General features: G+C 49.8%; 1 protein-coding gene across 1 annotated transcript; it reads left to right on the plus strand.

The window, feature by feature from the left end:
* The first annotated feature begins 721 nt into the window (after positions 1–721).
* CTPS1 (CTP synthase 1) lies at positions 722–27431 on the plus strand. Its single transcript, XM_021683763.1, has 18 exons — positions 722–895; positions 1766–1936; positions 4649–4749; positions 5514–5630; positions 7934–8017; positions 8854–8934; positions 12652–12803; positions 13864–13996; positions 16745–16833; positions 18020–18114; positions 19397–19459; positions 21368–21411; positions 22668–22764; positions 23801–23856; positions 23960–24056; positions 24551–24695; positions 25167–25258; positions 26535–27431. Exons 1-17 carry the CDS (start codon positions 730–732, stop codon positions 25249–25251), a joined length of 1776 nt encoding a protein of 591 aa, XP_021539438.1. The 5' UTR covers positions 722–729; the 3' UTR covers positions 25252–25258; positions 26535–27431.
* The last annotated feature ends 492 nt before the right edge of the window (positions 27432–27923 follow it).

Here is a 27923-nt window from a genome sequence, read left to right on the forward strand (position 1 = left end):
TTGAGTCCTCTGCCCATTATGTGCTTCAGGCTGGTTTGGTGTCTGATGTTCTTTTCCTCCAGTATATACAGTTTCTCCTCATGGCACACCTGAGTGAGATTGCTGACAAGGAGTAAGTTGTTAACAGGAGACAACGACCTCTAATTAAAGGATTTTTAGGCTTCATTGCAACTCCTTTTAAATGTTGAAGTTCTTTTATTCTGTCTTCCAAAACCTGGAGAAGCTGTGTTTTCTTGGTGATACACTGTAGGTTAGCCAGAGACATTCTGTCTTTCGTGGGCAATCGGAGTGCTCATCCAAGATTGAAATCTTTTTTTCTTCCAGTGCAGGGAAAATAATGAGGTGCCTGCTTCCGTACCCCAGGGTCCGGTGGTTATGTCAGCCAGCATTTGGAGCATAATGTTTTATCAACAGAGCTGTTTTTAAATTTTTACATTTTATTTTTTATTAGGTTGTCTCTCAAGGTTGTTAGTTGTCAAAGCTTTAAACAAAAGCTGCATTATTAGATTAGCAAGTTGTTTTTCAACTCCTGTTTGACTAAAGCCATTCAGTGATCCCAAGAAGTATTTGTTAGGGTCCTACAGAACAACCTTCTGGCGTCGTGTGGCGGATAGGGAAACAGGCTCCTGGAGGATGCAGAGCTAGCCTTTGAACTGAGATATGTGTGCTTTGTGGAGATCTGGCTTACTTGTAATTTTTCCTTCTCTCACTCCCAGGTCAAAAAGTAAAATGAAGTACATTCTAGTTACTGGTGGTGTTATATCAGGAATCGGAAAAGGAATCATTGCCAGCAGCGTGGGCACAATACTGAAGTCATGCGGTTTACACGTTACTTCAATTAAGATTGACCCATACATTAACATTGATGCAGGAACATTCTCTCCCTATGAACATGGTAAGCACAATGCATTTCTTTCTTTTATTAAAATAATAATTGTGGAGTAGGTGGAAGAACAGGGTCAGCCCTTGGAAATTGTGTGCATTTTGCATAACGTAACTTGCATTTCCTGCCTTCCAGAAAGGTCCTTGGTGTAGCAGAATTTGCTTTTCTCACCTAGACAGAGAGGAAGCAGAAATCTAAACAGGCAATGTAGCCGTGAGAGTCTAGAGGTTTCTGTAATAGAAACCTCTGTCTGAGGGGGAAAAGAAGACCTTTCTTCCTTTCCCATTTTTGAGCTCGTCTCCTGTTGTGATGGTAAGAACGAACCATCATGGGCAAAACTTCTAGAATGACGTTTCAAGGAATGAACACTAAACAAAGGAATGGGGGAAACTTTGAGTTTCACAACTTTGTTTGGGACTAAAGTGTAGCCCACACGTTGGTTTTTTCTAATCACCAGGACCTTAATATCCGGTGTGAGTTCTGAAGGAATTCATGCTTTTTATCCCGTCTGAAACCTTTTTCTGCTCAAGTAGGAGGCTTTGTTGAAAGTTCTTTTTCTTTGGGCAGCAGACCCCACACTCCTGTAAAGCTCCCTATATCCGTGGCCCTGGAGGCTATGTTTTCCTTCCGCCCCATGCTCTCTCGTTACTTCCTGATTCAGACGGAGCTTGTTGGTAGGCTGGAAGTATGCTATTACCTTTTGGAGAATGGTTGGTGATTTTTCTTTCTTTTGTGTCATATTTAGTTTTCTAGAAATAAATTTCTCTGCTTCACATCAAGGTAAAGCAGATGTTGTTCTATCCGCGTGTTTACATTTGAGACTCACGTTTACCCTGATGTATGTTTTTCACTTCCCCTGACCATGTGTGCTGTTCATCACAGGTGAGGTTTTTGTGCTGGATGATGGTGGGGAAGTCGACCTTGACCTGGGGAACTATGAGCGCTTCCTTGACATCCGCCTCACCAAGGACAATAATCTGACCACTGGAAAGATCTACCAGTATGTCATTAACAAGGAACGCAAAGGAGATTACTTGGGGAAAACCGTCCAAGGTAAAACTGTATTTGCCTTCAAGGTGTAAAAAAATCTTAACCAGTTTGCTTTCTCTTGTGTGCAGAAATTTACTTTCTATGCAATTTCAGCCTGAAAGTGTCAAGGTATTGTTACTGACATATGCCTTTGGTTGAAAATTCAGAGCTGTACGGCTGTCTACTCAAAACAAATCACGTGAAGAAACCCCTTGCCGCTCTGTGAATGGCACTGGAGCTGTGAGCCCCTCGAAGGATGTGAGTCCAGAGGGCTGCTGTTTTTATGCGTGAGGAGTATGAGTTGTTGAAGGCAGCTAGGTCAGGGCAGCGAGCCCGGTGGTGTGTATGTGTCATGCATCTGGGGCTGATTTCAGCAGTGGTAGGAAGAGAATGTTCTTTGTGCATAGTGGTCTGCAGGCCGGTCATGGGCGCACATGGGCCTGGGGGAGTCAGAGAGGCGGGGCTCCAGTCCTCCTGCACCCTCACCAGCCAGCTTCACTTGTGTCTGTCTGTTGCCCTGGGGTTCTCCACCACGTTCATTTGGGAAAATTGCCACTCTTGAAAGGGGTTGGAAAACCACTGGTCTAGTGTAATGGCGGAAGTCCAAATTGGTGGTGGTGGGGGAGGTGCTGAAAAGTGTCTTTTCTTTGAGTTATGAGAGTGACTCTGCTCTTGGCTTAAGACTTCGCTGAACTGAAAGCCGAGGGTCATGCTGACAGCCAGCTCTAGTCTGGGGCCGCCCTGGTCCGATTCGGGGCGCACAGGGTCATGTTTAGGTCGTAGTCCTGCCACTTACCAGCTTTGTGAACACAGGCAGATTGCTGAACCTCTTTGGGATCTGGTTCCGTTTTTTGTCAAATGGAGATAACACCTGCCCTTCCTGATTGTTGGGAGGGCAAGAAAGTCTCTCTGAGTTCCTGACACGTAGAAAGGGGATCAGTTAGGAATTAGGATGATCTCGATCAGTTTGTTGTTCTAGGCCTCCAGTGTATTCATTCGTGTATGCATTCGTTCGTCACATATTTCTTGAATACTCAGCTGTGGTCACACCCTCCCTGGCACTGGGGCTACGTGATGAGCAAGACCAGTGAGACTGTCGCCCCCACGGAGGCCAGCGTGTGGGTGACACCAAAACAAACCGATGAAACAAGATGTCTGATGAGAGCTGTGAAGGAAGTAAATAGTGAGGAGAGAGAGTGCGTGGGGACAGCTTGTTTGGACAGGTGGTGAGGGGGAGTCTCCACGAGGGGGCATTTGCGCTGAGAGGCCGCCCGGGGGCCTGTGGAGGAGGGGGCACAGTCAGCACAGGGGCCCAGACTGCGGGCGCTCCGTCAGGGAGGTCGGGGGGGCTGCAGCCAGGTTACCCAGGACCTTCTGGGCCATGGCCCCGGAGTTTGGATTTTACTCAGAGCATTGGGAAGCCACTGAAGAGTTTAAAACAGGGGAGGGGGGGTGCTCTGTTTTGCATTTTTAAAAGATCCTGTTGGCTGCTGAGTGTGGAATAGATAAGGAATAGCCTTGTGCCTGAGGCCCTGCTGGTTAAACAGGCAGCAAGTTAAACAGTAATCCCTGCCCCTGAGGGGCTTGCCTCCTGAGTCCTAGGATGAGGATTTTAACAAGTGTTGAGCCGTAGCCGGCTTTACCCAGGGGGCACTGCCCGCGAGGCACTCTGCCCAGCATTTTACCAGTGGTGTCGCATAAAATTCCCACAACTTTGAAGTAGAAACTGTTATTTGCACTGAGCGGATAGGGAAATCGAGCTTAAGAATAGTTAAGTGATCACTCAAGGATCCGGACCTGATGAGTGGTGGAATTGAGGTATGAATCCAGACATTCTGGCCCCAGAGGCTGCGCTCCTGACCACCCTGCCCTCCTGCCGGGGGCTGTTTATCCTTTGGTAAGCTGGAACATCCCGGAACAGGGGCCTGGAAAGCACCCCGTGTGAAGTGGCTGCCTTCAGCAGTAAGTGGTGCGGGTGGCCAGCGGGTCTGATGAGTGGGGTGCAGCCGGGGTGGCCTCTACACAGGGTACAAGGGCTCTGATGTGGGTTCTGGACACACTCTTGGCCTTACCTTCTTGTGCGTCCAGCCACAACTTGGAAACCTGGAAAGGAGGCCACAGGGAGTGTGAGCTCAGAGGTTTTTAAATGCCGTTTAAGAGTGGTCTCAACAGGGGCGCCTGGGTGGCTCAGCCGGTTAAATCATCTCCCTTCGGCTTATGTCATGATCCCAGGGTCCTGGGATCGAGCCCCGCATCGGGCTCCCCTGCTCGGCGGGGAATCTGCTTCTCCCTCTCCCTCTGTTCCTTCCCCCCTACTCGTGCACTTGCTCTCTCTCTCTCTCAAATAAGTAAATAAACACATCTTTTAAAAAAAAAAAAGAGCTTTTATCAAAAAAAAAAAAGTGGTCTCAATAATATTTTTATGACCCCATCACTACTCTAGGCCAAGACTACGGCACGTAAGTGTGTCTGCCTCGCACGTAAGTTGTGTCTGCCTCCGGGGCGCCTGGGTGGCTCAGTCGCTAAGCGTCTGCCTTCAGCCCAGGTCGTGATCCCAGGGTCCTGGGATCAAGCCCCGCATCGGGCTCCCTGCTCAGCAGGAAGCCTGCTTCTCTCCCCCTGCTTGTGTTCCCTCTCTCACTGTCTCTCTCTCTGTCAAATAAATAAATAAAATTGTCTGCCTCCACCAGTGCTGACAGAAAAGTGTAAGGTATGTATTTCTTTTCTCTTTTCCAGTTGTTCCTCACATCACAGATGCAATCCAGGAGTGGGTCATGAGACAGGCATTAATACCTGTGGATGAAGATGGCCTGGAACCTCAAGTGTGTGTTATTGAGGTTTGTATGAGTCTTTTCTAACCAAATGTACACATTCACCTCCTTAGTCTGCCATCAGCACCTGATAAGACAGTGCCCGGTGAGGCCCTTGACCCTCCTCACTGCAGTGGGGCAGGGCTGGGCACAGAACTAGTCATGGGAATGGCCACGCCATTGACAGCAGTCCTCTGTGCGAGTGGTTCTCCTCTTCATCCTGTGTTCATTTGCTCACTGTGGGCTGTACCAGTAAGAGCGGCAGGACACGTTTTCCTCTGTCTCTTGAGAACGTCAGCTGACCTTCAGCTCTCCTCTGGTAGGAACGTTCATCTCTCTGAATGAGCCCCACTGCTTTCAGTTTCTTTGTACTTGTTCTGCTGGTCCTAGCTGTTGGATCTGTGTTCCTACAGAAATAGGGGACTCAAATTCCAGCAGTTTGTTTATAACTGATACTTTTTCATACAAAAGTTATTACGGCTAACTAAGTAGATAAGATTTAGGTTTCTTTGCCTCGTGACTTTGTACAAATAAAATTTCTAGTGTCTCTTTCACCTGAACTTTTTCTTGGCCAGATCTATAACCTTGGGGAATGGAGAGCCTGTCCAGAAAAGTAACCTTTCAGCATAAGGAAATGTCAATTACTGCTAAGTGACATTAGCCGGGCTCGGAGAGTCCACATTATGCTGTTGCTGATCACTGGGCTGAGATGATGAGGTGCATTTGTTAGAAAACTAAAGCACGAGAGGAACCTTTAGTGCTTGACCTCTACAATAACTTTGTTCTTGTAGCTCGGTGGAACAGTGGGAGATATAGAAAGCATGCCCTTTATTGAGGCCTTCCGTCAGTTCCAGTTCAAGGTCAAGAGAGAGAACTTTTGTAATATTCACGTCAGTCTTGTTCCTCAGGTAAGGCACTGGAGTTTTACTTTGGGGGGGATGGAGAAGAAAGAGAAGAGGATGGCTTTCATCCCTTACCTGTTTTAGATACGTGAGGTGCAGGGAATAAAGATCTTCTTTGTGAATTTAAAATTATTCTAATCATACTTTTTGGAAAGATCAGATGGAAAACATTTAGAAGCATAGCCAGGGAAGTTGCATTTGAAGGTGGTGGGTTGAAAATGTCCATTTGTCTCTACTACCTGGTGAAACCCTGCTATAATTAGAGTAAAGGGAATTTTTTTTCTTTTAAAGAGAAACACTCACAAAGATAGATAATATGAAGGAGTCAGTGGGAATGAAACATGGGAAGCCAGAAAGCAGGTAACGTGTAGAAAGTGAAGTAGCTGCTGCTTCAGACGTGGGAGAGCAGAATCGTGAGCCTGCAGCAGGGCCGGCTGAGAAGCAGCCCTCTTTGCCCTGCACAACCCCCAAAGGCTCAGGAAGGGGCAGCACCGCGTGCACTAGGGGGTTGGGGGCATCTCGTGATAACTGCTATTTGAGAAGCAGCTAGAACCCAGCATCTCCTTCCCTAATGTGCACCCTTGGACATTAGTCCCTTTCCCACCTTGGCAGAAGACTGAAGCTTTTTCTCTGGAGAGGGATTCTAGCAGATACTAGCAATAGTTAAGAGGGGTAATACTGAAGTAAAACCATGGGGGTAAGTGCACTTTCATGCTGTTGGGACACCCTGCTTTCTTCTGCCATTCGGTTCTAGAATCATCACAGCCAGGCTTGGACTGTCCACGTGAGGTTCACGATGGGGCTATGGCTAGCCCAGGAGAAAACACACTGCCCTCTAGAGGCTCCCTGGTGAAATAGTGAGGACCCCCGGGTCCTCCCACCCACTCACTCAGAACTTCCAGTTAGCTTTTAAATGTCAGCTGGTGGCCAGTGATCACCAGACACTTGGAGAAAGCACCTAGATGCACAAGAAATCAAAGCAATAGGACAAAGGGGAACTCACAGAAAATTTTGGCTCTGGAGGAAGTGGGAACTTAGAAACCAGAACAACCTGTCATTAATGTCCTCAGAGAGTCAAAGGGGAGATAAACTGGAGATAAGAAGGGGGCATTCAGAGAACAGAAAAGAATTCTTGGAAATTAAAAATGGGATAGCGGGAATAAAAAACTTGAGAGAAAGAAGGTGGAGGAACTACCCCAGGAAGTACCCAGGGAGATCAAGAGAGAGGAAATGGGAGAGCAGGGGTAAGAGAATGAGAGGACTGGGCTAGGATTTCCAGAAAATACTAGGGAAACAGGGAGGGACGAGTCATTGGAACCAGGGGTCAGCATACTGTGCCCACAAGGCCAGATCAGCCCACCCCCCGTTTTTGCAGATAAAGTTGTATGGAAATACAGCCGTGCCCACCTGTTCATGTGTTGTCTATGGCGATTCTGTATTCAGACAGCAGAGTTCGAGTCCTTGTGACAGACTGCATGGCCCATAAAACCTAAAAGTACTCATTACCTGGCCTTCTACAGGAAAAGTTTTCTGATCCTTTGATCTAAATAATTCAAGGAGATTTCAGGATGTTAGTTTCTAGATTGAAAGGACCCGCCGAATGCCCAGCATACTGAATGGGAGATGACCCAGAGCAAGAGCACATCACTGTGAAATTTCATAACCATGGGGCAGATATTCTAAAAGGCTGTAAAGAGAAAAACCAAGAATTAGTAAGGCATTACACTTTCTAAGCAGCAATACTAGAAGCTAGAAGACAGTGAAGCTATTTCTTTACAAGTGCTCAGGGAAAAATGCTTTCCAGCCTAGAATTCTGTACCCAGCAAATCTGGGAAGCGTGAGAAGAGAATAGAGATAATTTAGCCAAGAAAACAAAACAAAACAGAAACACCAACCCAAGAAAAACAAACCAAATTTGGACAGAAAGGTGCATGGTTTACGATGGGCAGGATTTAAATATTGCCATGTAGTAGGGAGAGAGGGTTCCTCCTCTATCTAACAGGGGGATCAATAGGGAATATCTCAAACTGCATGTCAAGAAGTAGCATGAAGCATATCAGAAGGATCATTTAAGAGTGGGAGGGTGGCTGCCCTGGGGTTTGGGGAAGGGGAGGGACTCGGTGGGCACCAGCACCACTGTCGTTAGGACAGACCTTGTGGAACTGTCCGACTCTAAAATACGTGTACGTGCGCCTTTGACAAAAATGAAAACAGTTAGACACTGATCAATAAAAGGGGTTCAGAGAAAATTCATCCTGAAAATTCTTTATCCTAGAGAAATGAACTTTTTTTTCCCTTTTGTAAAATAGCCAAGTTCAACAGGGGAGCAGAAGACCAAACCCACCCAGAATAGCGTTCGGGAGCTCAGAGGGCTCGGGCTTTCTCCAGATCTGGTAAGATTTTATGATGCCCTGGTTTCAGCGTGATCTTGCATGCCTAATTAAATCTCTCCTCTGCGTACCATGCGACTTCACTTATATGGAATCGAAAAAACAAACAAAAAGCAGAAACAGACCGATAAAGACAGAGAACAAACTGGTGGTTGGCAGAGGGGAGGGAGGAATGGGAGCCACAGACTTCCGGTTAGGGAGTGACTAAGGCCCGGGGTTGAGAGGCACTGCCGGCTGCGCTCGTGGTGAGCACGGCATAGGGTAGGGAGTCCGATCGCTGTGTTTTGCTCCTGAGACCCATGTAACATCGTGTGTCAGCTATACTGCAGTTAAAAAAAAAGAGAAAGAAAGAAGGAAAAAGATAAGATGGAGGAAGGAGGGAAGGAAGGGAATGAATGAATGAATGAATGAATGTATGTATGTATGTCTGCTCCCCAGCAGATAAGACCTTTGTTTTGTTGGCATGCTTTTCGATGATGGTGGGGAAACGGTTAGTGCTTTGAGCCTCGCGGGCCTGGCTGAGGTAGTGCCTTGTCGCTCCTCTGCGTCCATCATTCGCTGTCCCCTCTCTCCTACCCAAGCCTTTACCTGAGGAAGACCCCAGCTGCTTCCTGTAGTTCGTGATCTGCGTGTTCACCTGTTACGTTTCTCCAGCGTGGGATTTTAGGAATTTCAGTTTTGAAAACAGGTCCTGTTTTCATAGTTGGCCTGCGTTGTGCTGGAGTTAACATTTTCATCCGGCTTCATGGGGTGATGTCTGTTTTCATTTCAGTCAGGAAAAAACCCCAGCTCCGTAATCCCTTTCTTCTGTCTGAATGTCTTACTTTGTTTACTGCTAGGTTGTGTGCAGGTGCTCAAATCCTCTCGACACGTCAGTGAAAGAGAAAATCTCGATGTTCTGCCACGTCGAACCTGAACAAGTAAGTCGAAATTCCATCTTCGCGTCAGTCGTGGTTTGCTTCTGGTTCTCCTGAGGTCTCTTAGCCACTTTGACGAGGCTTGCTGCTTATCTCACAGTTCGAGACAGTAGATTGTTCATGGGAACTGATGCTGTTGGTCTGTGGTTTTCTGGACATACTTGACCTCTCCAGCCTCTTCTCTCCCTGCTCCTTGTACTCTTCGCTCCAGCCACACTGCATGGTGTCGCCCTCCCCGTTGGCCTGGCTGTCTCCTAATCATTTTCATCCTCCAGGGCTCAGCCAGGACACAGTATTGTCCGAGAAGCTTTACCTGTCAAACCGCCTCCCCCTCAGACCTCACGGTTGATCCTTCTTGGGCGACCTGTGTGAGTCACAGGTGCTGGTGGTGGGCCTGTTGCACTGCCCCTCGGAGTGTGAGTGTGTGTGTGTGTGTGTGTGTGTGTGGGGCCTCTTTCACTACCCCTTGGGGTGTGTGTGTGTGTGGTGGGCCTGTTACACTGCCCCTCGGAGTGTGTGTGTGTGTGTGTGTGTGTGTGTGTGTGTGTCCCTGTTACCTTCTTGAAGGCAGGGACCACTTCACTCAGCTTTATATCCCTGGTGCCTAGTGTCTAAGGTGGCGTGGGCTCTAAACCTATTTTAGTCTTTTCCGTTATATGTCCTCATGGAGGGTACCTATTAAATAGGAAATTCAGAATTTGGCGACCTGTTCTATGTCCAGTGTGGGGCACGGTCGGGAAGGCCTGGTGGTGGTAAGTTGAGACTGTGGCTGCGGGTCAGTCAGCTTGGCTGAAGGAGAGGAGCAGGGAAGTTGAGGTCCAGGAATTTGTGATTAGGCTGTGAATGGTTTGCTTTGCTGCTGGGTTACTGAGGATCAGGAGATGAAACAGGAGAGCCCGGCTGGCCTAAGGAGGAGAGAAGGAAGCAGCAGTGTTCAAATAAGAACAGTTCATTTACGAGACTACAGGGGATTAGGAAGCGAGGGTCAAAAAGTTAAAGTCACTGGCATTGAAGTGAAGAGAGCAGGACAGCATCTGACCCCCCATCTCCGCGAGCACTCAGGTGTCTGGGTGTGAGCGTGGCCCGGGGCCTGAGATCAGTGTTCCCAGTGTGCTTCCCAGGCTGGGAGCTCTGTCTCAGGAATTCTGCTTCCTGCCAGATACAGATCTTTGACTTAACGGTGGACTAGGTCCTAGGAAACCTGTGGTAAGCTGAAAATATCCTGAGTCGAAAATGCATTAACACACCTCGCCTACTTTAAATGTGCTCAGAAGACTTATAATAGCCTACAGGTGGGCAGAGTCGTCTAACACAAAGCCTGTTTTACAGTAAAGTATTGACTATCTTGTGTAATTCATTGAACACGGTACTGAAAGTGGAGAACAGAGTGGTCGTATGGGTACAGAACAAAGCATGTCGGTTGTTTGCCCTGGTGACGGTGGGGCCGCCTGGAGGCTTCGGCTTGGTGCTGCGGCCCCACATCATGAGAGAGTGAACGGCCTGTTGCTAGCCTGGGAAAAGAGCAAAATTCAAAATGCAGAGTACCCTTTCTACCGAATGTGTGTTGTTGTCACACCATCCTAAAGCAGACATTGTAAGTCGGGAGCTGTCTGTATGTAGATAGAGCATCAGAATAATTTCATTGTTAAGAACAACCTTCTTAGGCATTTCATTTATCTGAGGTATTTCTATCCTAGCAAGTGAAGGTAATTCAATTCCGTGATAGGATAGGTTATTAAAAAATACTATTAAAAATGTGACAGGTGTGTCTAGATTTAAGTTTGAACTGCAAATCTTTCACCTATTTTTTACTTATCTTACTGAGTTATAGGAATTCTCTGTATATTCTGAATAATAGTCTTTTATCAGATATATGATTTGCACATTTTTCTCCAAGTCCATGGCTTGTCTTACTTCTTTAATGGTATCTCTTGGAGCACAAAAGCTTTTACGTTCTGATGAACTTCAGTTTATCCATTTTTCTCTTTATAGGTTGTGCTTTTGGTATCCTGTCCAAGAACTCCATTTAATAAAAAGATTTCGTGTTTTCTTCTAAGTTTTATAATTTTAGGTCTTATATTTAGGCCTGGGATCCATTGTGAGTTAACTTTTATGGATAGCAACTTTCTAATAAAAGTTGAAATTTGTCTTTTTGCCTGTGGATAGCCAGTTGCTCCAACTCCTTTTGTTGGAAGGACTGTCCTTCAATAGTAATCTATAATGTTTTTCTTATTAAAGGTGCTTTTTTTTTAAGATTTCTTTATCTTTGTAAAGTTTTTTTTCTAGGATTATTTATAGGTATTCATAATTTTTGCAACTATATGAATGGTATATTTTTAAGAATGACAGTTTCTAGGAGCCCCTGGGTGGCTCAGTCAGTTGAGCGTCCGACTCTTGATCTCAGCTCAGGTCTTGATCTCAGGGTCATGAGTTCAAGCCCCATGTTGGGCTCCACACTGGGCATGGAGCCTACTTAAAAAAAAAAAAAAATTACATTTTCTAATTAGATATGACCCATGTATAGGAACCCTGCTGACTTCTGCTAATTGATCTCAAGCCTAGCAGCCTTCCTGAAATTCTGCTAGTTCTGTTTGTTTACATGTAAATTCTAAGGGTTTTTGTGGATAAGGAATAATACTGTATGCAGTTCTTGGCAGTTGTTTATTTTCCAGTTCATATATATATATATAGTGTGTGTGTGTGTGTGTGTGTATGTGTGTGTGTGTTTCTTACTTAATTGTAGTGGGTAATATCTTTAGTACGTTACTGAATAGAAGTAGCGATAGTGGCCAGTTTTGCCTTGTTTCAGACTTTAAAGATTAAGCATTAATATTAAATATTGAGAACCAAATGATGTTTGCTATGGGCTTTTTTTTTTCTTTTTTTTTTCTTTTTGGCTTTTTTTTTTCTTTATGTTTTTCACATTTTCCCTGATAGTCCTAATTCGCCAAGAATTTTTACTATGGCTTGGTTTTGAATTTTTATTAGCTCTTCATCCACTGAGGTGACTTTTTTTTCCCCCTTTTTAATCTGTTCATGTAGTGAATTCCACTGTTAAATATCCTAATGCAGCGGTTTTCAGACTCAGCCTGAAAAACTACTTATGCCTGCTTCCCCCCCGCCCTCCTGAGGTTCTAGTTTATGTGGCGTGGGGTGCACTGTGGGCTTGTGAATTTTTAAAAGCTCACCCAAGTGACTCCAATGTACAGCCAAGTTTGACAGCCACTGTTCTTGGGACAAATCCTACTTGGACATGAATTTTTTCTTTTTTTAAACTACATTTATGGTTTGGTTTGTGATTTTTTTAAGATTTTATTTTGGAGAATGAGGGTGGGCAGGGGAGGGGCAGAGGGGGAGAATCTCTAGCAGACTGTGTGCTGAGTGGGAGCATGGAGCCCGACGTGGGGATCAGTCCTGTGACCCTGAGATCATGACCTGAGCTGAAATCAAGAGTCGATGCTTAACCGACTCAACCACCTAGGCGCCCCTGATTTATTTTTTTTTGAAGGATTTTTGCAGTCATGTTCATAAGAGATTAGCCTCTAATTTTTTATTCTGTACTTGAGTCAGTTTTGGTAATGTATGTTTTTCTAGAAAACTGGCCATGCCATTTTCAGATTTAGAAGTTATTTTCTGAAGGTGATACAGCCAGTAGGAGGCTGCCAGCCCAGTTCATTTTTGTTTGTTTTTATTAAATAACCTTTGCCCGTTTTTATGCAGGTGATCTGTGTCCATGATGTCTCATCCATCTACCGAGTCCCCCTGTTGTTAGAGGAGCAGGGAGTAGTGGACTATTTTCTCCGGAGACTTGACCTTCCGATCGAGAGGCAGCCACGAAAAATGCTGATGAAGTGGAAAGAGATGGCAGACAGGTTTGCCTCGTGATAAGGAGCTGGGAGTTCGGGCCTTATTTCTCTTTTCCGGAGGGTCTCTGGGAATTTGCTTGTGCTGTCAACTCCTGCTGGGAAAGGACTCAGTGGTAAGAGAGGCAGAGACAGGCGCTCAGCCCTCAGGTTGCTGCACCAGGGATGAGGAAGTCCTGGAAGAGCTGAGCTCAGATCACACACCTGTGGCCTTGAGTCCCCTTGACTAGGAAATCCGGGCGAACAGGTGTCTAGTGGCCGTGGGCGAGCTCTCGTACCTGAGGCCTGCCCCGCTGGCTGACCGTGGCTGGGCACTCCTGGGCCCCCCCCAGATAGCTGAGCTGGGTTTGGGAATGTGCCGCTCACCGCCCACCAGAAGAGGATGAGCGGGGGTGTCCAGTCGTGTTACTGCTGCTGCCAAAGCTCCTCGCTTTGAGAACCATCCCCATTCCTCTGAAAGTTCAGCGATGCTTTGCATCGCTTCAGAGGTGTGGCCGCAGCCTCAGAGCGCGGGCCCGGGGCGCTCCTGCCTTGCTCTGTGATAGGGGTTTTCCTTTGGACATTCTCCCTTTCAGGCTTTGTGCATTTCCACGTATATCCATAGGCAGCCCCCAAAATGGCACACGGCTCTGGGATCTAATGTTTTCATACAACATTGCAGACGTTTTTGCTCTGTTATTAATTACACTTTATGATGAAGATTTTTGGTGACTATAGACTATTGTGTTAATGTCCTAAGATTTATTTGACTATTCCCTTCATCACATTAACTCCTATGAATTGTCTGTTAATTTTTTTTGCTCTTTGGGATTGTAATTTTTAAGAAAAACTTTGTGTGAGATTTGGAAGCCATTTCTTCATGCCCACTTCTTAAATCCTACTTTTTTTACAAAGCCTGCCCCGTGGATTTGAAAGTTGCTTCCTCTTTTCTGTATGTAGAACTCAGATCATACCTGTTCCCATTACATGCTTCCCAGAGATGTTTTTCTTTTTAAAGAAAGCAATTTTGATCTCATGGTGGTATATACGTTGTGTTCTAAATACTTTGGTGTTTCTTGGCCTTTGATAGATATGATCGCTTGCTGGAGACCTGCTCTATCGCCCTTGTGGGCAAATACACCAAGTTCTCAGACTCGTATGCCTCTGTCATTAAAGCTCTGGAGCATTCTGCACTGGCCATCAACCACAAGTTAGAAATCAAGGTAAGGAGGGGCGGCCCGCGTATGGCTGAGGCATGGACAGGGAGGGTTTCTGGATTCTCGTAGATGGCTATAGGCCTATCTGCTTTGTATTCTTGGAACTCAGCATTTCTTTTTAGGAATAGAAAGGATTCATGGTTGGCTCCTGGCTTTGAGAGAGAATAGTAGAACATTTTCAGGAAACAGTGAAGGGGAGAGATGGTCAGGGTAGTAGTTGCGAAAGAGCGAATGGTTGAATCTGAGTATCAGGTGACCACGTAAAATTGCGCCAGGGGAACGGGGAGCCCTGGTGGACCAGAGGCACATTGCTATTCCACCTACCGGGTCTGTGAAGTACAAGTGCTAAAACCCACCTCCGAGAGCGGGGAGGTTTCTCTGAAACGTGGGTCCGGTTGCCTGGCCAGTGTCTGGAACACGGCCGGCACCCGTGACTCGGTCCTGCTTGTGTTCTGCTCCGTGATGTGATGGGCAGAAGCCGAGCTGACGGACCGTCAGGGCTTGGCCCCTGCTTGTCTTCTTCGGGCGCTGGAGTCTTGAGGTTCAGGGCTCAGATTCTGGCTGTCTTCACCACTGGCGTTGGGGTTGGCCGCCTCCTCCTCCACGTGTTTCTCAGCATTGTGATTTAGTTTGCTTTGTCCTGGGGAATGGGTTCCTGTAGAATGACCTACTGTATACGTTTTAAGAATTATGGGATCTTATTATGCTTCCCTGACTTACTTTTGCTCGTTCTTTGGCTCATTCATCTGTCGTATGCACTTGGACATAGTCTGTGCCTATTGTGGTAGATGGTGGGGGCCGAGAGGTGAATGAGTCCGTGAGGTCTCAAAGGTGTGAGGGGAGCACACAGGAAAGGTGGGGGAACCTGTCTGGGTAGACATGTGAGGAGGGCGGACGTCCTCCAAGAGGGACTCTGGGAGACTTCGGGAAGGTGGAGGAGGCAGAAGGGAAGGGCATTCGGATAGAAGGTAGAGTGTATCCAAGGGCTTGGAGATGGGGAATAGTTGTTACTCAGTGGATGGAAAAGTGAACTGGGGGATGTGTGGAGACAGGCCTGTGAGGTCATGAACCCTGTTGCCTGGCCCACAGCTGGGTCTTCCCTGAGGTTCGGGGAGGTCATTGCAGGGTATTGGGCAGGAGGGAGTAAGAAAAAGATGAACAACATAATAAGGGGGGCAGAAGGTCTGAGTGGACACTTCCATGAAAGCTGCACCTGATGTATGTGAAAAGGCAGTCAAGGGCAGTGCCTTCCATTGTCCGGGGAATACATGCACCTTAAATCACTGGGAGACACACCCGAGGAGAGGAGAGGAGAGGAGAGGCCGAGCGTGCTGGTGAGGACGGGGAGCTCCGTGCCTTGCTGGTGGGCCGGTGAAATGGCAGGACTGCTGAGAACACGGCCTGGCACTTTCCTACAAAGGGAAACGTACACTTACTCCGGGACCCAGCACTTCCACTCCCTGCTATCTACTCTGAAAACACATGTCTACAAAAAGTATTTTTTATACAAGAGGACTATTATTTTCATAGCCACAATCTGGGACCAATCCAAATGTCCAGTGTGAGTTAGTATGCACGTTGTGGTGTATTTCCACAGTGGGAAACAGCTCAGGGATAAAAAGGAATAAACTCGTGACACGCAGAGCAACAGGGATGAATTCCAGAAACATACCGAGCCAAAAAAACCAGACACAGAAGGCTGCGTGGTGTGTGTTTTTATTTTCTATGAAGTTCTAAAAGAGGCATCTGTGGTGATAACAGAGCCGGGGGTGTCCGGGGCAGGAGGTGGAGAGGGGGTTGTTTGGTGGGGGGGAGGGCAGAGGGAACTTTCTGGGGTGACAGTCATTTTCTTTATCTTTGATTGAGGTGGTCGTGACACCTTTGTGTGTATGTTTGACAAAACTCATCAGAGTGTACACTTAAAATGCTTGGATTTTATTGTCTGTAAGTTACACTTCAGTAAAGGTGGAAGATGGAAAGCAGTCTAGGTGGCGGGCTGGGGAAAAATGCATTCTGAACAGAGAGAACGCTTTATTTTATTTATTTATTTATTTTTTCATCTTGCCTTATTTTTCAAGATTTCATTTATTTATTTGTCAGCACGAGCACAAGCAGGGGGAGGGGCAGAAGGAGAGGGAGAAGCAGGCTCCCCGCTGAGCAGGGAGTCCGGATGCGGGGCTCGATTCTAGGACCCTGGGATCGTGACCTGAGCCGAAGGCAGACGCTTAACGACTGAGCCACCCAGGCGCCCCCAGAGAGAACACTTTAGACTCACTCTAGCGGGCTGAGGATAGAGCCAGTGGAGAGCCGGATTGGGGAGGCAAATGATTTTTGAAGGCAACATTTGTATTTTAAAATATAAGAAAGAATTTAAAGTTTATTTAAAAATTATTAAGTTTAAATATATGAAGATTATAATTTTGAAACTTTTATTTTTAATTTTTTTATTTTTCTAAAGATTTTATTTATTTGAGTAAGAGAGAGAGCACAAGCATGAGCAGCGGCAGGAAGGTCAGAGGGAGAAGCAGGCTCCCCTTTGAGCAGGGAGCCCAACGCAGGGCTCGATCCCAGGACCCCGGGATCATGACCCGAGCCGAAGGCAGACGCTTAACGACTGAGCCACCCAGGCGCCCCTAAAACTTTATTTTAAAGTGAAGAAAGACAGGGCATTGACAGTATCATTTGGGAATTAGGGAAAATGCGGCTCTGGAGTCATGGCCTGCTTCTTTCCTCCCCTGCCCGAATGACCCGCAGTACATAGACTCTACCGACTTGGAGCCGAGCACGTTGCAGGAGGAGCCCGTGCGCTATCACGAAGCCTGGCAGAAGCTCTGTAGCGCTCAGTGAGTAGTACCCTCTGCCTTCGGTTTCCAGAGGTCTGGGGGGGCAGGGGGCTTTAATGAGCAGAGCCTTGTGCTTTCATGTGCTAGTAGTAGGTAATCTGCTTTTTAAAGATCTTTTGATTTTTTTTTTAAGATTTTATTCATTTATTTGACAGAGAGAGACAGGGAGAGAGGGAACACAAGCAGGGGGAGTGGGAGAGGGAGAAGCAGGCTTCCCGCTGAGCAGGGAGCCCGATGTGGGACTCGATCCCAGGACCCTGGGATCATGACCTGAGCCGAAGGCAGACTCTTAGCCATCTGAGCCACCCAGGCGCCCCTAAAGATCTTTTAATTATTGAAAAGGCTACAATCTGTGTGATTTTTTTTTTTTTTTAAAGATTTTATTTATTTATTTGAGAGCAAGTGGGAGAGTGAGAGAGAGAGAGCGAGAGAGCATGAGCAGGTGGGAGCGGCAGAGGGAGAGGGAGAAGCAGGCTCCCCAGTGAGCAAGGAGCCCAGTGCAGGGCTCGATCCCAGGACCCTGTGATCATGACCTGAGCTAAAGGCAGACGCTTAACCAGCTGAGCCACCCAGGCGCCCTACATTCTGTATGATTTAAACCTTACAAAAATATAGCTTATCAATATAGTTGAATCTGAAGGAAACGTGTTCTGATTTTATGGACGTTTGCTGTCTGTGTCTACTGATGAAGCTTATTTAAAGATTTTCATCTGGAACATTTGATGAGGACCCATCAGCAGAGTCTCATAGTTTGTTTTTGGCAGCTGTTATTTATAATAGTAAACCATCAGCAGGAAACTCTAGCTCTCTGGAACAGTGGCATGTTCTAGAGCCCTACAACTATGACTCAGGCCCCCCCTCGGCAGACACTCAGTTGATAGGGAAAGCACTCCCTTCCCATGCAAGGGAGCGCTTTAAGCCAAGAAGTAAACAGTTGCATATGTATTAACATATATTGAAAATTATGAAAGAATCCATGTGCCACCTTTTTTTTACTGGTAAGCACTTAGTGCACATTTTCTAAGCTCACAGTGTTTGCGTTCAGCTCACTGGCTGTCTCAAAATCACCGTCATAGCCCCAGTAGGAAAATACACGGAGCGACTTCGTGGCACCAGTGTCTTGGGCTTGTGGCTCCTTGGGCTGGTGGTAAGGGCCAATTGCCATGTGCTGTGCTCTCTTGTACAGTGGAGTGCTGGTTCCAGGGGGATTTGGTGTTCGGGGCACAGAAGGAAAAATCCAAGCCATCGCCTGGGCTCGGAAACAGAAGAAGCCTTTTTTGGGTAAGGAGTAGGAAAGATCAAGAAAAAGTGTCACATGGGAGCCTGTGAGTAAAACAGGGAGGTTACCGGAACCAAGCACGGATGCCGTCTTTCTAGATAGCAACTCAAGCAGAAGCCGTTTTGGTCCTGTTTGGGAGAAATTCAGACTCTCTCAGCGTGAAAAGTTTAAGGCTTGTACACCCATGTGTAGATGTTGTGGAATTTGGGGAGGATGAAATAGCAATCAGGAAATCTTGTCCGTTTGCGGGATCCAGCTGTTTGGCAGGACACGTGACGCTGAGTTTCACGTCCTCACTTGGAATCGGGCAAAGTGATTGTGGATGCTTCCCGGTGCCGCAAACTCTAGTAATTTTCAACTTGATCAGTTGTAAATGGGAACTTAATGAGAGAGAATAGGAAAACTTGAATTGTTAAGGATGTTTTTTTTTTTTTTTTAAAGATTTTATTTATTTATTTGAGAGAGAATGAGAGAGAGCACATGAGATGGGGGAGGGTCAGAGGGAGAAGCAGACCCCCCGCCGAGCAGGGAGCCCGATGCCGGACTCGATCCAGGGACTCCAGGATCATGACCTGAGCCGAAGGCAGTCGCCTAACCAACTGAGCCACCCAGGCGCCCGACCCAGTTTTTTTTTTAATAGAAAATTTTTTAGATTTTATCATGTTATGTTAATCACCATACATTACATCATTAGCTTTTGACGTAGTGTTCCATGATTCATTGTTTGCGTATAACACCCAGTGCTCCATTCAATACGTGCCCTCTTTAATGCCCATCCCCAGGCTAACCCATTCCCCCACCCCCCTCCCCTCTAGAACCCTCAGTTTGTTTCTCAGAGTCCATCGTCTCTCATGGTTCGTCTCCTTCCTACTATATATATTTTTTTAACATATAACGTATTACTTGTTTCAGAGGTACAGGTCTGTGATTCATCGGTCTTACACAATTCACAGCGCTCACCATAGCACATACCCTCCCCAATGTCCATCACCCAGTCACCCCATCCCTCCCACCCCCCTCCGCTCCAGCAACCCTCAGTTTGTTTCCTGAGATTAAGAATTCCTCATACCAGTGAGATCATATGATACATTAGACCCAGGTTTTGAAAGCTGATAACAGATGAAACACAGCAGGGGGTGCTTGTGGGGGGAGCGGGAAAGTGTGAGAGTTTGTGGTGTTCATTCTGTGAGCACGCGGTACGTGGGGTCCAGTGCAGGCTGGTGGGAAATGTAGGAGCTGCCTTTTCCGTGGAGCTTCATCTGTGTTTTCTCTTCCGCCTGCAAGGTGTGTGCTTAGGGATGCAGTTGGCAGTGGTTGAGTTTTCAAGAAATGTGCTGGGATGGCAAGGTAAGTGTTCATTAAAAACCTTGTTAAATCCTTGCTGAAGTGTTTCCTGGAGGGCGTGAAGCCTGGTGCCCACTGGGTGACCGGGGGCCCTGGGGAAGGCCAGGCCTGGCTTTGGGGTGCCTTGTGGGGCACGGCAGAGGGGAAGTGCCGTGTGTACGGAGGGAAAGTTCCACTCCTCTGCGCAGACCTCAGGAAGAAGGGGTCACAGCCGAGCACGCAGCCTGGCTCTCTGCCCCTGCATTTCCAGCTCCGGAGCTGCCCGCCCGCCCATCACCATGGCCACCATCCCTGAGCTGGCTGAGCGAGGAAACTCTGGCCTGCGTGAGGCTGTGCAGTTCTATGAACTTGGGCTCCGGAGCTGGTCAGACCTGGGCCCAACTTCTGACCCTCCCTTATGGGGGGTGATTTTAGATAAGTTACTTAGCCTTTCTGGCTTCTGTGTCTTCTGTAAAATGGGGTGATAGCGGTACCTCCTTCTCGTGGTCGTAAGAACCGAATGAAATAATGCATGTAAATAGTCCCAGCACGGTGCCTGGCAGATAGGAAATTCTCTGTGCCTCGCCAACTGTCCAGGCCACCCGAAGACCCTGTGGCTTCCATCAGCGTTTCATCATATCTCAGAGTGCTGTGGGGTGAGTGGACTTGGCTGGCTGGGGTTCTGCTCCCTGTGGTGCATCAGATCATCCTGCCGTGCATTCAGCTCTGCCCAGCAGGGACCTCCAGATGGTTCTCTCCACGGAGCAAGACTCATCATTCACTCATTCAGCCGAGGCATGTCACAGCGAGGCGACCTACTGGCTTCCAAAATGACAGGCCCGGTGTGCAGGCACTTACCAAGCTTGCTCGTGTCCCAAGGCCCAGCGCAGCTGGTGGGAGAGGGGACCACACAGTGCGACTGCGGGGGCGAGGCTCACTGGGGCCACCGACGGAAGAGCCCACGCAGCGCCTCTCGTCTCTGTAGCCCAGCTGACAAACACGAGGTTTTCAGAAAGACCTTAGACGTTGTAAGAAAAAGAAACCAAGCATCCTGAGGAACGTGAAAGCAGTCTGGCTCCACGAGGGACGAGTGGCTCTTCCGCGGCCAGCTTATTGTTAGGATTGGGCTCCTTGTAGATGTTTCCGAGAGGCCGCCTTCCACTTACCCGAGGGCGTGGTGGCCGGTCCAGGCTGCATGCCCTTTAGTTCTGGCTCCTGAGCCCCTGGCAGGCGCTGTCCTAGCCGCCCTAGAGCTGGCTCTTTGGGCACCCTGGACCCTCTCCCGGCCACGATCCGTCGCCCACTCGGGTCCCCAGGTGGGTGGGTGACCTGGTGACAAACTTACCTTCAGCTGGGACCTGGCCCTGGTAAGGCCCAGGAGGGAAGGATACCAGGCCTGTCACACACAGGGAGCCGGGCTGTACCAGGAACTGGGTTCTTTTCCTTTTGGTCTTTAGTGGTTTTGCTTATGGCTAGACCATAAATTCAGTAAGGGAGAGGAAGGAAGATCAGTGAATTCCTGACAGAGCTGCTGCGCAAGGCAGCTGGGCAGGGCGACACGGAAGATGCCGAGGAGGAGAGAAATGTGTTGTCCGTCCTGGAGAGAGACACTCTGAAACGAGAAGGGGAGAACTGAGAACGGTGTGCGAACTGTCATAAGGAGGCAGTATTTAAATAAAGATGATGGGGTTGTGCCACTGGGTTCAATTTCCCCATTTTGTGCGGCTTGACTTCCAGAGAGCTCACAGATGGCAAACTCAGTGTGCACTGAGTACTTCGTGTCTTAATGTTATGCCTGGTTTTTGTTTGAATCACTGAACCGTCACTTGGAATTGGGGAGGGAAATTGTAGTTTAGAGCTTAGGAATGATACTCGAAAATAATCACTGTTGTTTGTAACTATTTTCATAACATAAGTACTTCGATTTTTCAGATGCCAATTCTACAGAGTTTGACCCTAAGACCAATCATCCTGTGGTGAGTCCAGTGTTTGAACCTCACGAGGGCTTAGAAGGGCGCGGAGGGGGTGTTCATGAGAGCGCTCAGTGCTCAGACACAGGAAGGAGACCCCCGGGTCTGTCCATGGAACCCTCAGACCAGATGGGAAGAACTTTTATTTTTCATAGTATAATTTCTCACTTCTCTTCCCAGTTTGCAACAGAAAATGTTTAAGACCGGTATCACCCCAGCCAACCAGGGTGGTTCCTGGTTAGAATAATTCTCCATCCCCGCTCCCCCTGACCTCCAGGAGAGCGTAACACTGCTGGCAGGAAACACGTGGGCCCTACTGTGCACCAGGCGCTGTCCTCACCACTTCACAGATACTCGTTCATTTCCTCCCCGACAAGCTGGGGAGACGGGCATGTTATTCAAGACCCGAGGAACGTGGTTGTTGAACGAACATGTTTAATGGTAACTAAAGCTTCTGGAGGCCCGCATCCCTCATGTGATGTCTCTGGTTAGAGGAATGTGGCTCCTGGGGAGGGACAGCGCCTTTATTCATCTTCACATCTCCCACCTGGGGGTGACAGGTCTGTTCTTGATACCAAAGATGCTGTGATAAACAAGGTGGACAAAGCTCTTGATCTCAGGGCATTTAAACAGCATCAGTATATGCTTGTTGACTTCAAACTGAACTTTGCTCAGACGAAGAGCTCAGGAGGAGAAGAGCGAAGGGTTTGAAGTGTGCAGCCTCACGGTGGTGGGAAGGCAGGGCCCAGAGACGGTCCTCGAGGCCAGGAGGTGCTCAGAGGAGCCTGGGACTGAGCCGTGCGCTGGGCTGTCGTGGCTCAGAGGCCTCGCACTCTGTGCTGCCCACACGTTCACCAAGCTCTGGCTGAGACACGGCAAACCCTGAGAAGCATTCCTTTCCTTTGAGCAGCTCATCAGTCCGGTGGAGGAGACATGTGTTATAACCTATCCGGTCTCACATCCGTGCTGCTGGGTTAAGTCTCCAGAACGTGCTGAGGCCCAGCAGCCCTCATGATCCAAAGCGCTGGGGGCAGGAATGGCCAAGGGTGGGGGCAGCTCAGGATGACAGGCTGAAGGCTTAAGTCCCTACCCGACACAGGTTATGAACGATGAGAGGAAGGCCTTTCCTCCAGCGGCAAGCGTCTCTGAGCAGGGGCTGGGGGTTAGGGCTGCTCACAGGCCCTTGTCACTCAGTGCAGGCGGTCTGTCTGCTAACGGAAGCAGAGTGTGGTAGTGCGTGTTTGTGTTTTGAACACCTCCAGGTCATAGACATGCCAGAACACAATCCTGGGCAGATGGGCGGAACCATGAGGCTGGGCAAGAGGAGAACCCTGTTCCAGACCAAGAACTCGGTCATGAGTAAGAGCTGCCTACCCCCTCCCCCACCCCCCGCCTCCGCCTCCTGCACGTCCAGGACACACGCCTTGGGCTGCTGCTGGGGCTCCGAAGAGCCAGGCTGGCTTTTTGGGTTTTGTTCTTGCTTTCGAGTTTTTTTCCCCTTCCTACTCCCGTCCTTTTAGGATGCGCTATAATAGCCGAAGAAGCAGTGTGGCTCTTAGCGCACGGACAGTGCGCTCAGGGGCCCGGGGGTCTCGGGTGCGGTTGGCTCACGGGAAGGAGGCAGTGAGGTGCAGTCCCCCGCAGTCCTTCCCCTAGGCTGTTCGGGGGAACCGAATTCAACTGCCAGTGGTGGCAGGTGCTGTCCGCCAGAAAGGCAGTTTTGTGCGGGCCAACTGAAATCGTTTTTACTCTAAAAGTAATAGGCGCTAGAGATTTAGGGAAAATCAGGAAGAAAATACTTGAGAATGGCTGCAGTCAGTCTCCATCTCTTGCTCACTAGGAAAATGCTGTCTTTATATTAGCAGGGCCCCTGTGTCTGTCATCGTTTGAGTCAGTTGAGTAGGCGACCGTGCAGTGCTCCCAGCTCCGTGCTCTGTGGACTTGGGGACTGCCCCCCCCACGCAGCCCCTGAGCGCATGCAGTGCCAGTGCCATGACGCTCTGCGGACCGTGGCTTACCCACACGGCTGCCCCGCAGGCCACCTCCGCAGCTCTGGAAGTGTCTTTCTAGGTTCAGCTGTCTGGTGCATCCTGGTGTGTTTTCCAGGGCAGTTTCCAGCGGAAAGTGCTTTGCATCGCAGTAATCATGCACTTGGGGGGCGGTGTGGAAACGTTTGTCTCTGTGACAGTTTTTCCTGGCGTGGTCAGAAGAGTCAGAGCCCGAGGACAAGTCTCCGCTGCGCTGCTGCGGGCAGGTGGCCCTAGTTGGCAGGAGCGCCCAGAGCCGCCTTCAGAGGCCCGGCCGCGTCGGTGGTGGGAAGGACACCGGGAGCAGGATACGGTTGAGTAGGTTCGTGAATCAGAATTCTTTGCATCAGCCTGCTCTCTTTTGCCAGGGAAGCTCTACGGAGATCCAGATTACCTGGAAGAGAGGCACCGCCACAGATTTGAGGTGAGGAGTTGAGCTTAGTGACCTTTCAACTTTTCTCCTGCTGGCGACTCTGGAAACGCAGCAAGCTGAGAGGTCAGCCGACTTACTCTTCGTGTGCCCGCAGGTGAATCCAGTCCTGAAGAAGTGTCTGGAAGAGCAGGGCCTGAAGTTCGTTGGCCAGGACGTTGGGGGAGAGAGGATGGAGATCGTGGAGCTGGAGGGTGAGTGCAGGGTGGCCGTCGGGGGTGAGGGGCGCTTAGCAGGTCCGGGCGCGGGGGCCTGGGAGCGCTGACCTGACGGCCGGAGGAGGCAGCCCCGTGCTGCTGGGGGTGCTCTTGGGGAACAGGCGCCTGGGGCCCCGGGGAGCCCATCCTCCCGCGGGCAGCGCTGCGCTTCTGGCCTTGGTCCTCATTCTCCAGAATGAGAGCTCGCCCTTGGTCCTTGAGCCCCGCTTCTGATGGGAGGAAGCCGGGGAGCAGGGCCAGCCGGGTGGGGACCCGGGAGAGGAGGGCCCGTCAGCCAGCAGGGCGACAGTGTGCGGGGCCAGGGCGTCTGCTCCCCCCAGCTTTGGGGCTGCCTTTACCTGCATTCCCATTAAGACGCTAGTTTTAGGTAATTTTAGGGTCTGTAGAAACGTGAAATATCTGACAGGGTTTGCTCATCTTCTGTGTTCTATGCACGTGACAAAAGTGCTGCTTTGGCGTTTCTGTTTCAGATCATCCCTTTTTCGTTGGGGTTCAGTACCACCCTGAGTTCCTGTCCAGGCCCATCAAGCCTTCACCTCCGTACTTTGGCCTCCTGCTGGCTTCCGTGGGGAGGCTCCCGCATTACCTTCAGAAAGGCTGCAGGCTCTCGCCCAGGTGCGGTCACTCTTCTCTAGTCTTTCGGGGGGGGGCCCCCGGCTTGTCACAGCAGGCGTGCTCTCCTCCCCGGGGGGTCCCCTCGGGCTGCCTGTGTGCCGCCTGGAGCTTCCCCTGCGTGGGGTCCGGGCCGTCAGTATGGCACCTGGCCCCCGGGCTCGCGTGTGGCGGCGTGGCCCTGGGGTTCGTGGGCCACTGGCTCTCACAGCCCCGGTGGATCCCTGCCTCGCTACTCCCTTCCTTCAGAACCGGTTCCTCACTCTGAGCTGGGGGTTGGAGTTCCAGGAGTGAAGTACAAACCGAACGTGTAGCTTCCCTAACTAGAAGAAAACCCCTCTGCAGCTCTGTGCTCAGTACGTGAGGCAGGAGAGCGTCTCCCTGATGCCTGCTGTGTGCGGACGAGGGTCCTGTGGGTCTGTGGCTAGGGACACAGAGAGGAAAGCGGGTGAATAAACCATCCGAATTCCACAGGGACACCTACAGTGACAGAAGTGGAAGCAGCTCCCCGGACTCTGAAATCACCGAATTGAAGTTCCCATCAATAAATCATGACTGATGGTAACGTAAGTGGCATTTCTCAGCTCTAGTATCTTCGTTTGTTTGAATGGTGATTACGCTAGAATTGTAAGCTGTCGTGAAAGTCTGATGTTGAGGATTTTATCTGCCAGAGTAAGGTCGGTGTGGGTATCAGGTGGGCGAGGCCTCCCTGAGTTACAGCGTTGGTGTCCCCCGGGCCTCGGGGCTCCAGTGCAGGGCGGAAGGGACACCAGCCACTGGGCAGTTGTCTTGTTGCCGATTGTGACATTCAGGTGCCAGTCTGACCAAACCTGGGGGAACTGGGCTCTCAGACCCTGTTATCTCATGTAGCCATAAACTTGGAGAATCTTGAAGGAGGTGACCGATGTGACAGAATGGTCATGTTTGCAGAAACTCAGGCTTTCGTCAGGAAGTGCTTTAAAATTGACACAACATACAACACTTATGTTGATTGCTGCTTATTCTGGAAATCCCTTAAAATCGGAACGCTTATCGGGCAGACTTGGAATGTCAGTCTTCACAGTGACAGCGTTTGTATGTTCCTGACGTGGGTGGTTGCGAGCCCTGCCGTAAATTATGTTCAGTGTTACTGTGATGACCGAGTGAAGTGTGTTCACCTCCTGCTGGTGGGAGTACCAGCAGGGGGCTGCGGGGGGGCAGGCGTCTGTGGGGTCTGAAAGGAGAAGCAGGGATGTGGTGTGGTCCCACAGGTGGGGGCCCCAGCCCAGCGGGGGAGAGCTCCCAGCGTGCGGCACAGGCAGGTGACCTCCTGAGCCCTGCACACCTCGAGCTCACCACAGAGGCCTCTGGGCTGCGCGACTGTGCCCTCCGGCCCTGGATGCCGAGCCGCCTGGCCTGTGGCAGCCCCTGCGGGGCAGGAGGCGTGGATTCACCCCCCCCCGGGGGGTGCAGTGGTTGTGTCTGGGCACGGATGCACTCCTCTGTCTCCGGTCTGCTGCGGGCTGCCTGCTGGTCCGGGAAACTGCCCGAAAGAGAAGCGAACGTTCCCAGCTGGGGGCTGGGTAGTCGGTTAAGTCCCGACTCTCCCTGCTGGCGGCCCTGTGGGGAGGCTGGGTGCGCGGACAAGAATGCCAGCATTGGGGTGGAGGAGGAAGCCTCGTACGATCTGGGAAGTGTAGGACTGTGCAGGAATTCCGGAGTTAGCTTCTAATGACCCATATTAGGCTCCTGTTCCTGGTCTTCACGGGGAAGCGGGCATGGTTTGCGGTAGCAGCCGACTATGAACTCTAACTTTCCTACTTGCATATATGTCATATAACTGCTCTTTTTATTTTTAAACAGGGGTGATTCTTCAAGAGCGCCTTCGGACTTTGAGAGTTTACAGCTTTGATTTTACACTCAACTTTTGACACTTCCTTTAAATTATGTTTTTATTAAGATTATTTTATTATGGGGGAAAGGTATTTGGAAGACTTTGTGACTCGCATGTCCCATCCTGTGTGCCGGCCCCTCCCCAGTGCCGCCCTGTGTCGACACCCCACGTGGTCTCCGCGGCGCTCCGCCGAGGAGGGGGGGCCTCTGGGCGGGGGTGGATGACGCACGCGCCGGGGGGGTGCCCAGCAATCACCTCGTTTCTCCAACTACCTCCCGTCATCGTGGATTCAAGCGTGCAGCCCGTTGCTTCCCCTGGAATGCCTAGACCACAAGGCGTGTGCCCCGTGGACCGAGGAGGGATCAGTTAGCGAGTGCCGACGACACTTGGTGCTGGTAACCCGAGGGCATTGCTTGCCACCAGGAGCGGTGAAACCGGAAGCAGCCTCGGCACTGCTGCTCTGCGGGGCCTCTCGCTGCCCGCGGTGGCGGGGACGCGGCGGCCAAAGGGAACGGTTGGTTTGGTGTCACATGGAACGGCGAGTAGTCTGTCTCTCTGAAGAGTGGTTTCAGGATCCCTGTCCTCTGGCCGCGAGTCCCTCCCTGGGGCTGGGAAATACTCCTTGCATCAAGGGGTTGCTTAAAAAAAAGAACAAAGAATCTTTTGGGGAAACTGCCTCTCAGAGCCTCTCCTATATAGACAGCTTTGCTCGAGGGGAGTTTGTCCTTCCAGAATGGTGTTACTGCCGTTGAACTGCAATTGGAAAAGCTATTTTCTTAACGTGGTGTAACCGTAGGCACCGCCGCGTGCCCGCTGTCCTCCGGCTAAGACTCCGTGTGTGCTCTAACTTAAATAAATGACGCAGAACGAGACACGCCTTTGTGTGTCGTGCTCTTTATGTCGCAGCTGGGCGGGAAATGTCTCGGTGCGGTCCTGGACGTGCCTATGTCACCTCCGGTCCGCACCTGACTGTCCTCGGTGGGGGCGGCCTTAAGTGGATGAGCTGATCGTCTGCTTAAAAACTGAGAGGAGCCTTTCTTTTTCATGGGAACCCAGAATTTGAAACCAAAGGCTTCAAATTCGGGTTCCCAGCACATAGAGATGCAGAGAAGCATGGGTGCTGCTTGGTTGTGGGAAAGAGGGGAGGCCCGTGTTACTCACGGGGGTCCCTCCCTCTGCCGGGCGTGGATGGGGCCTTCGTGCGTGTGAACCGGGAGCGGCGGGCCGACGGCTGTCAGCCAGCAGGACCGCTTTGTCCGCCGCTGGTCCTCTTGTCCCCCGGCTTTCTGCGTCCAGGGCAGTGTCCCAAGTGGTTTCTCCCCAGAGTGACATCAGCGCCACCGACCCTGCGCTCCTTG

The sequence above is a fragment of the Neomonachus schauinslandi genome, chromosome 4, assembly GCF_002201575.2.
Source record: "Neomonachus schauinslandi chromosome 4, ASM220157v2, whole genome shotgun sequence".
NCBI classification, from domain to species: domain Eukaryota; kingdom Metazoa; phylum Chordata; class Mammalia; order Carnivora; family Phocidae; genus Neomonachus; species Neomonachus schauinslandi.

Bases quoted from the DNA above. Each gene is read 5' to 3' on its own strand.
- CTPS1 (XM_021683763.1), top strand. From the start codon at position 730: ATGAAGTACATTCTAGTTACTGGTGGTGTTATATCAGGAATCGGAAAA. The intron at 24,057-24,550 runs GTGAGTGCAGGG...TTTCTGTTTCAG, and splicing joins GGAGATCGTGGAGCTGGAGG to ATCATCCCTTTTTCGTTGGG. The intron at 24,696-25,166 runs GTGCGGTCACTC...CGAATTCCACAG, and splicing joins GGCTGCAGGCTCTCGCCCAG to GGACACCTACAGTGACAGAA.